The 10,113-nt window shown below is 49.1% G+C and overlaps 1 protein-coding gene across 1 annotated transcript; it reads left to right on the top strand.

Moving 5' to 3' along the window:
• Positions 1–739: 739 nt before the first annotated feature.
• On the top strand, positions 740–1,825 carry LOC306926363 (N-acetylneuraminate-9-phosphate synthase-like; the record flags this gene model as incomplete). The annotated part of the gene is made up of 1 exon (XM_079505628.1): positions 740–1,825. The coding sequence occupies one exon, from the start codon at positions 740–742 to the stop codon at positions 1,823–1,825; it is 1,086 nt and encodes a 361-aa protein (XP_079361754.1).
• Between the last annotated feature and the right edge of the window lie 8,288 nt (positions 1,826–10,113).

Raw genomic sequence — 10,113 nt, 5'->3', positions numbered from 1 at the left:
ACACATTTGACATCCCAGCCTATGCACCATAACCCTATTCAGCAAACCCAAATGGCAGCAGCAGGTCATGCCAACATGCACCCCCGCCCAGGTTCATGCACAGCCACACAAATGTGCATTCAGCATATGCCTCTAGTCCTGTGACAACCCCCCCCCCCCCCCCCACACACACACACACACACACACACAGGCACCTGACCCACTACACACCATCACCACATGCCCAGCGCTTGCATTTCTGTACAGATCAATGCAGGAGGAAATTGAATATATCAATTTGAGTTAGAAAGTTAAACTTTTTGAATGGAATTATGGAAATAAACCAACTTTTCCATGACATTACATTTTTTTGGAACGGTGCTGTAAGCTTCGAACTCCAGGCCGGCCGAGATCGGTCGAGATCGGTCTCGTACAAATATGGAGTTCCACCCGGTCTGGTGGAGATATGGGTCTCCAATTAGTGACGTCCAGTGTTGATGACATCAGTCTGGTCCATATTCGGACAAGAGAGTTCCACCCGGCCTTTTCGACCTATGTGCTCAACTGAGCACACATTTCTACTTTCGATTGACCTTCCTTCCTTCCTTCCTTCCTTCCTTCCTTCGTCTCCAATTGGACAAAGACCATTACATACAGTCCTTCTATCTCTCTTACTGTCCACGTTACGTTACAATAACATTTTGTTATTAACGGTGCAAATCTCTCTGTGTTGTTGCCGTGTCTCTGTCTCAGTGACAGAATGCCGTTAACGTTCGAACTGTGCCCTGGGAGGATGATCGGAGGATCCAGTCCGTGTTTCATCATCGCCGAGATCGGACAGAACCACCAGGGAGACCTCGATAGAGCCAAGGAAATGATTAAGATGGCAAAGGACTGCGGTGCCGACTGTGCCAAGTTCCAGAAGAGCGAGCTGGACCACAAGTTCAACAAGCGTGCCCTGGAGCGGCCTTACGCCTCCAAGCACTCTTGGGGAAAAACTTATGGCGAGCACAAGTCCCACCTGGAGTTCAGCCACGAGCAGTACAGAGAACTGCAGAAGTATGCCGAGGAGATCGGAATCTTCTTCACCGCCTCGGGGATGGACGAGATGGCCGTGGAGTTTCTCCATGAGCTCGGGGTGCCTTTCTTCAAAGTGGGCTCCGGCGACACCAACAACTTCCCCTATCTGGAGAAGACGGCCAAGAAAGGCCGTCCCATGGTGGTGTCCAGTGGAATGCAGTCCATGGACACCATGCACCGGGTCTACCGGACGCTGAAGCAGCACAACCCAAACTTTGCCATCCTGCAGTGCACCAGCGCCTACCCTCTGGATGCAGAGGACGTAAACCTCAGAGTCATCGCCGAGTACCAGAAGGAGTTTCCCGATATTCCCATCGGATATTCCGGCCACGAGTCTGGGATCAGTATCTCGGTGGCCGCCGTCGCTCTGGGGGCGAAGGTCATCGAACGCCACGTGACCTTGGACAAGACGAGCAAAGGAAGCGACCACGCGGCCTCCCTGGAGCCCGCAGAGCTGGCGGAACTGGTCCGATCCGTTCGGCTGGTGGAGAGAGCCCTGGGGAGCGGTGTCAAAGCCATGCTCCCCTGTGAGAAGCCGTGTCACGACAAGCTGGGGAAGTCGGTGGTGGCCAAGGCTCGGATCCCCAGGAACACCGTCCTGACTCTGGACATGCTGGCGGTCAAAGTGGCCGAGCCCAAGGGGGTCCCGCCGGAAGACATCTTCGCGCTGGTCGGCAGGACCGTCATCGAAGACACCGAGGAGGACGACAGCATCACGCCGGAGCTGGTGGACGGCTATAGCAAGAAGGGCCACGTGCTGAGATAATGTTGGGGGAAACAAAGCCAGTGTGGGAAGTCTGGTGGGAAGGAGGAAGTCTGCACATTGTTTTGAATGCTCCCAAAATTATTTATTACCACAGAAACACAGCCTATTCAGGGTATTTTTGGCCGATTACTGGGTGGAGACCACTCCCCCCTCTAGCGGGGTAAACTGTTAAGGCTCATACATACTCCAGGGTGAAGTGATAGGTTACCACCTCAGGCGGTGATAAGAGTTGAGGCCATCATTCTTGCGGTGATGTCCTTAAGGATTGACCTCACGGTGATGTCCTTAAGGATTGACCCCGCCTCCCTGTGGTTTACATGCGAAAACCCTCCCACCCGGAAAACGGACTTCCGGCTCTTCCGTTTTGGTTTTCATTGTGGGAGTAGGAGAAGCGGGAGAAAGATGGAGGAAAGAATTGAGCGTACTAGAGAGCAAATGGAAGACGAGGCAGAAAAGTGGCAAAAAAGAATTGCCTGCCGGCGGATTACGGTCTGCAGAGGCTCAATTGTACGCCCATTTCCTACACCAGAGAACTGGTGTGGCCAATCGGGACACGGTATGCAATATGAGCGGGCTTTGGTACAGTGACGTTCAATGCTTGAGACCTTTGACTGACAGTAGCTCTGACCAATTGCGTCAAAGAGAAAACGTTTGAACCCGCCCCCCGGGTAACAAGATCCATACACAGCATCTCCAGACTCAAATACCACACAACAGTGTGATTTGAGTCTGGCTTATTAGCCAGGCTATGCCCATATCCCCCGCAGAGAGACTCGCTGTCACGCTGGTAGTCCTTGCTTGTGGTCAAAGGGCTGCTACCAACTACAGGATGGTAGTTTCAAAATTATACACTTCACAGAGTATAGACCACTTGGAATTATAACAATCGGTTGAGGATTGGGTTGAGTATGGCATGAGTTAAGTCTCAACTTTTTGCACACGCCAATGCGCTGAGGACTTTGTGGTGGGCGGTATAGGACCTCTGCTTGGATTCATGGTGAGTGGCGCACCGAAAATTGCTTGGATTCATGGTGAGTGGCGCACCGAAAATAGCAAGCTCACAACGTGCTGCATGTGGACGCAACACTTGGAGCTTGTAGATACACGGAATAACAATAAACATTTCACATAATATATACCACTTTGAATTAAAACAATCAGTTGTGCGTAGGCTGAGTATGGCACAAATGATTATTTTGGGGATGTGGAGGACTTTGGTGTTGTGTGGTGAGGCCACGGTGAGTGGCGCGCAGAAAATAGGAGAGAGACTCGCTGTCATGCTGGTAGTCCTTGCTTGTGGTCAAAGGGCTGCTACCAACTACAGGATGGGAGTTTCAAAATTATACACTTCACAGAGTATAGACCACTTGGAATTATAACAATCGGTTGAGGATTGGGTTGAGTATGGCATGAGTTAAGTCTCAACTTTTTGCACACGCCATTGCGCTGAGGACTTTGTGGTGGGCGGTATAGGACCTCTGCTTGGATTCATGGTGAGTGGCGCACCGAAAATTGCTTGGATTCATGGTGAGTGGCGCACCGAAAATAGCAAGCTCACAACGTGCTGCATGTGGACGCAACACTTGGAGCTTGTAGATACACGGAATAACAATAAACATTTCACATAATATATACCACTTTGAATTAAAACAATCAGTTGTGCGTAGGCTGAGTATGGCACAAATGATTATTTTGGGGATATGGAGGACTTTGGTGTTGGCGCGCAGAAAATAGGAGATCTGCAAACTCAACACGCTATATATAATATAAACTAGAACTGCACTCTGTCGAGTGCCTACTTGCTTGTTGCACACAAGTAGGCCGCGCAAGCAGAGCGTGCAAGTACTGTCGACCGCTACAAACTGTCGCGGTCTGTTTTGTATGGATTTCGGATCTGCAAAACGCACGGAAATCCGCACTCTGTGTGCAAACTCCTTAAGGGTCAAGTGTTTAATGGAGAATAACATTCCCATCACACAAAGATCTCCCGCCACCCTACCTTGGGTCGGTCGTAAATCTGTAGACTATGAAAAGTATTAACAAGAGTTTGTGACTTTGAGTACAATGGCAGCATTACACATCTGTAAACACCAACTTGCATATAGTGTAAAATGCATTGGAACATATTGACTGATTTCATCAGTTGGTCAAACAGCAGCAAACGGCAGCATTAAACAGTAAAAGGTAGTGTCACAAATACTGTACTTCCTGATCTCCCTGTATTCATTCAGTTTACTTAAAAAAAGTACATTTAGAGCACTGGCACATAAATGCGGCAAGAGGCAGCAAGAAAGCGTCTAGTGGACTGGACTCAATCTGAGTTGAGATGTATGTGATAAACATTACATAGCCTAAATCAAATGACATGGTTCACAACCAAAATGTTCAGTCCATCAAGTCATCTGAGTTGAAATGAAAGAAGACAGAAACAAACAAACGTTTGGATTTTGCCTTTGGTGGTCGGCTACTTGAGAATATAACATGATTGTTGAATTGACTAGGTTACCTAAAACTATTTCTGATAATTAGAACAAATCTAGTAAAGGACAAATCGGCATTTCTGTATTATATGTTTCTGTAAAGGTTAGGTCACTGCTATCCATTCTGCATGTCCTGCTGTAATTTACATAGATGGCAGCAGGGCCGGTCCTGAGCTATCTGGCACCCTAAGCAGGATTTTCCTGGGCACTGGGGAGGCACTGTGGAGGCACTGGGGAGGCACTGTGGAGGCACTAGGGGGACACTGGGGAGGCACTGGGGAGTCACTAGGGAGGCCCTGGGCAGACATTGGGGAGGTACTGGGGAGGCACTGGGGGAACACTGGGCAGACAGAGTTGGGACAGAGTAAAAAAAAAGGGCCGGTCCGGGCCTGGATGGCAGCTCTATAGAGCGTTGCAGTCCCGCCCCCTACCATGGCCCAGGAAATGATTCTCCGTTAATTTTCCTCATAGACATTTCAGAAAGTATTTATTTAAAGACGGTTACGCCGCGGACAAAGCCAACTCGAGCCGTGACAAATCATGACAACAAACACATTTTTTTGGGCCGAACAAATAATTAGAAAGAAGAAAAAAACGGCAGGTTACAACACTTTTTTTGTTGTTTTTCTTCTTTGTAATTATTTGTTTGGTCCAAAATATTGTTTGTGTTGTCATGAGTTGTCACGACTCGAGTTGGCTTTGTCCGCGGCGTAACCGGCTTTAAATAAATACTTTTTGAAATGTCTATGTAACCAACATTTGAAGTGAACTGAGCTCCTGACCTCTGTCTAGTTGAGTAAGTAGCATTATTTTGTATTTTAGCAAGCTGCTGGTAGTGGTACTCTAAGTGCTTTTCTATTAGTATTATATTATTAGCTTGTGTGGTAGTCTGTAGTTTATAGTTGTATTGTTTGTGTTCAAGCAGTAGGCTAGTGGCACTTTGGAGTAGTGTAAATTAGTTTCACCCTGTAATAGGCCACTTGATAAGTAGTATAGCCCACTTGATTTCCTTGTGAAGTGTGAAGTGTGTGGTTTAGCCAGCACTCCTGGCAGACGATTAGCAATCAGTTGAAGTGGCCTTATACCACCAGCTGAAAGCGTCAGCTTTTAAGCGGCGTCCAGCAAACGAAGGCCAGGCGAAAAAAGGCGACAGGCGACTTTGTCAAGGCCAGGCGAACAAAGGCGACAGGCGACTTTGTCAAGGCCAGGCGAACAAAGGCGACAGGCGACTTTGTCAAGGCCAGGCGAACAAAGGCGACAGGCGACTTTGTCAAGGCCAGGCGAACAAAGGCGACAGGCGACTTTGTCAAGGCCAGGCGAACAAAGGCGACAGGCGACTTTGTCAAGGCCAGGCGAACAAAGGCGACAGGCGACTTTGTCAAGGCCAGGCGAACAAAGGCGACAGGCGACTTTGTCAAGGCCAGGCGAACAAAGGCGACAGGCGACTTTGTCAAAGTCCGACTTCGTCACTGAACGATAAGCTGTATCATTGATTAGTGACATATATAGTAGTGTGATAGATATAGTAGTGTATAGTAGTATATGTTTAGTGATCTACAATGTGTTTTCTTCCTATTCCTGTCCTCTCTTCTTCCTGGTGGTCGCACAAACACTGGGTTACACCCAGATGTCGCGACACAACTAATCTCATCTATCCTACTCTTTCAACTCACGTCGAGCAAGTGGTAACGGGAGGGCTTTGGAATTGCCACTCGGCTGTGGTGGAAGGCAAATCTGCTTTCATCTCAGCCTACGCATCCTTGCTCTCCCTTAACTTCCTTGCTCTGACTGAGACCTGGATCAGACCAGAAAACACTGCTACGCCCGCGGCTCTGTCAGATGTGTACTCTTTCTCTCACACTCCCAGAGCCGTGCGGACAGGTGGTGGGGCTGGTCTGCTAATTTCCAGAAAATGGAAATACTCTCCTGTTTCACTGTCACAATTCTCTCCTACCTCATTTGAATTTCATGTGGTCACTGTTTCTCATCCAGTCAAGCTCACCATTGCAGTTGTTTATCGCCCACCGGGCCCTGCTGGTGGCTTCCTGGAGGAGCTGGACCATCTAGTCTCCCACTTCCCTGTCGATGGCTCTGGATTCATCCTTCTGGGTGACTTCAACCTCCCGACTGAGAAGCAGCTAGACCCACTACTTTCGTTTCTCGCCGCCTTTGACCTAGTTATTTCCCCATCTCCTCCTACCCATGAGGCGGGCAACCAACTGGACCTGATCTTCACCAGAGGCTGCTCTATTGCTAACCTGTCTGTCACTCCTCTTTCCAGTGAAAAGGGTAAGAAACTCTCTGATCACTACTTCATGTCCTACTCTCTCTCTCTCTCCTCTCCCCCCTCACAGCCCCTCCCTACCCACATGATTTCCTCACGTCACAATCTTCGCTCACTTTCCTCCACTGATCTTTCCTCTTCTGTTCTCTCTGCTCTCCCTGCCCCTGAATCCTTTGCTCTTCTATCCCCTGATACCGCCACAGATCTTCTTTTCTCTACTCTATCCTCTTCTCTCGACCATCTCTGTCCCCTCACCACCAGGCCTGCACGCCAAACTCCACCTGCCCCCTGGTTGTCGGACTCAGTGCGGACTGAGAGACGGAGCCTGAGAGCGGCTGAGCGCAAATGGAGAAATGGCAACCTCCTGGAGGACCTTCTCACCTTCCAATCTCTCATTTCTACTTTTTCCTCCTCTCTATCAGCTGCTAAAGCTGCTTTTTTCTGCACTAAAATTCAGGCTTCTGCTTCCAACCCTACAAAACTCTTTGAAACTTTCTCCTCTCTCCTACAACCACCACCCCCTCCTCCCTCCTCGTCCCTCCTCCCTGACGATTTCGCCAACTTCTTTGACAAGAAGGTGAACGATATCCGATCCTCCTTCCCTCCTCCCCCGGCTGGTGCCCTGCGCACTACCCACACCCGTCTGCCTGCCACCCCCCCCTCTCTACCTTCATCTACTCCTCTTCCCCCCCCCCATCCCCTCTCTATCCCACTTCTCTCCCCTCTCCCCTAACGAGGTCCTTCTCCTTGTTACCTCTAGTCGCCCCACCTCATGCTCTCTGGACCCGGTCCCATCCACTCTGTTGCAGTCTATTGCACCTGAACTTCTTCCCTTCTTAACCCACCTTATTAACACCTCTCTGACATCTGGCTACTTTCCCTCTACTTTCAAGACTGCCAGAGTCACCCCCCTCCTGAAGAAACCGACACTTGACCCCTCTGAGATCAAGAACTACAGACCGGTTTCCCTTCTATCCTTCCTATCTAAAACTCTCGAACGTGCTGTCTTTAAACAACTGTCCTCCTATCTCCACCAGAACAACCTCCTGGACTCCAACCAGTCTGGTTTCAAAGTGGGTCACTCGACAGAGACTGCCCTGCTGGCAGTGACGGAGTCGCTCCATGCCGCTAGAGCGAACTCTCTCTCCTCCGTCCTGATACTCCTGGACCTGTCTGCAGCGTTCGACACGGTGAACCATCTGATCCTCCTCTCCACCCTCGAGGGGATGGGTGTCTCAGGCTCTGCACTCTCCCTGTTTGCATCCTACCTGACGGGTCGCTCCTACCAGGTGATGCTGAGAGGGTCTGTGTCAGAACCACACAGGCTCACAACTGGGGTTCCCCAAGGCTCGGTTCTGGGTCCTCTTCTTTTCTCTCTCTACACTACATCTCTGGGTGCTGTCATCCACTCCCATGGCTTTTCCTACCACTGCTATGCCGATGACACCCAGCTGATCCTCTCATTCCCCCCCTCTGATACCCAAGTGGAGGCACGCATTGCTGCTTGTCTGGCTGACATCTCGGCGTGGATGTCGACAAACCACCTGAAGCTCAACCTGGACAAGACCGAGCCGATGTTCCTCCCGGGGAAGGGCTGTCCGCACCGAGACATGGCCATCACCATTGATAATGCTGTGGTGACCTCAACTCGGACTGCGAAAAATCTGGGTGTGACCCTGGACGATCAACTGACGTTCTCGGCAAACATCGCATCAGTGACAAGGTCCTGCAGATTCCTCCTCTACAACATCAGGAGGATTCGCCCCTTCCTCACGGAGAAGGCAGCCCAGGTGCTCATCCAGGCTCTCGTCATCTCCCGCCTGGACTACTGCAACTCCCTCCTTGCTGGTGCTCCGGCATCTGCCATCAGACCTCTGGAGCTTGTTCAGAAAGCTGCGGCTCGTCTGGTGTTCAACCGCCCCAAGTTCTCCCACACAACCATCCTTCTCCGTTCTCTACACTGGCTCCCCGTAGCGGCTCGCATCCAGTTCAAAACCCTGGTGTTAGCCTATAGGGCAGTGAAAGGAACAGCTCCTTCCTACCTCCGGGCTATGGTCGATGCCTACACCCCTGCCCGACCACTTCGGTCTGCCACCTCGGGGCGACTGATTGCCTCGTCACTCAAGGGTCCTTCTGGCCGATCCACACGGTCACGACTCTTTTCTGTTCTGGCCCCACAGTGGTGGAATGAACTCCCCACTGATGTTAGGACAGCAGAGTCACTGCCCATATTTCGCCGCAGGTTGAAAACCCACCTCTTCAGGAAACACTACCCTTCCTCTCTGCCTGACCTACTTGTTGTTAACTAGTTGTACGAACGCTTGTTTTCTATTGTTGTATTGTTTATTGGATCTTGTTTAGTCGATACACTTAATTGTTGATTTAGCTATTTTGTCTCATCTGTTTAAGGAAATAGGTAGCTGATATATTGCACTTTTACCTTAGCACTAGGTATACTCTTGGTTGCTTGTTTTTGCAGAAAATGCACTAAAGACTTCTGGTGATTAGTAGTTTTTGTTCCCTACCTATGTTGAATACACTTATTGTAAGTCGCTTTGGATAAAAGCGTCTGCTAAATGACTGTAATGTAATGTAATGTATGGGAAAAATGCATTGGGATTCATTTCCTGGGCCATGGTAGGGGGCGGGACTGCAACGCTCTATTCATGTCCTTGAGTGTGAATGGAACTGAGACAGTCCCACCTCCCTCTTGTTATTCAAGAAACCATTAACATACAGGCCAATCAAGTCCCTATCGGAATCCAATGAACACACGGTTACTCCAAATTACTTCAGTAGAACACAACCAGGTAATACCAGTTTAGGTGAAGAAACAAGTGTATGATGTATTGTGTGTCTCATGAACTTAATTTGTCTCGTAAAACTGTTATGTGCGCTAACATTACACTGTTAGTTGCTGCCTTCTAAACAGGTTAGTCACCAAAAGTTCACACTGGAGAGAAACCCTATGGATGTGATCAGTGTGGACAACACTTCTCTGACATGAACAGCCTTAAAGTACACCAAATAATTCACACAGGAGAGAAACCCTATGGATGTGATCAGTGTGGCCAACACTTCGCTCACATGAGCAGCCTTTAAGTACACCAGAAAGTTCACACTGGTAAGAAACCCTATGGATGTGATAAACACTCTCATTGGGACTCCTACAGGAGTCTCTGCTGTTCACCAAATTGTCTTATGCAACAAAAATGTATGTTTAAAATCTCGATCCCTGGATGGCAGCTCTATAGAGCGTCGCAGTCCCGCCCCCTACCATGGCCCAGGAAATGATTCTCCGTTAATTTTCCTCATAGACATTTCAGAAAGTATTTATAAAGACGTTTACGCTTACGATGAACCATGATCTGACTTGAGATGAATGCTAGAATTATCAAACCAACTTTCAGTTCTAATCCCTGGTGATGGCGGGCCACTTGAAAATGTAATATGTAATATATGTAATATTACTGTAGTTACAGTAGGTCTACATGTACATGTTCACCTCAAACTATCTCTGATGC

The sequence above is a fragment of the Electrona antarctica genome (assembly GCF_951216825.1).
Source record: "Electrona antarctica genome assembly, chromosome: 7".
Classification (NCBI taxonomy): domain Eukaryota; kingdom Metazoa; phylum Chordata; class Actinopteri; order Myctophiformes; family Myctophidae; genus Electrona; species Electrona antarctica.
This window is presented reverse-complemented; position numbering and strand designations above follow the sequence as displayed.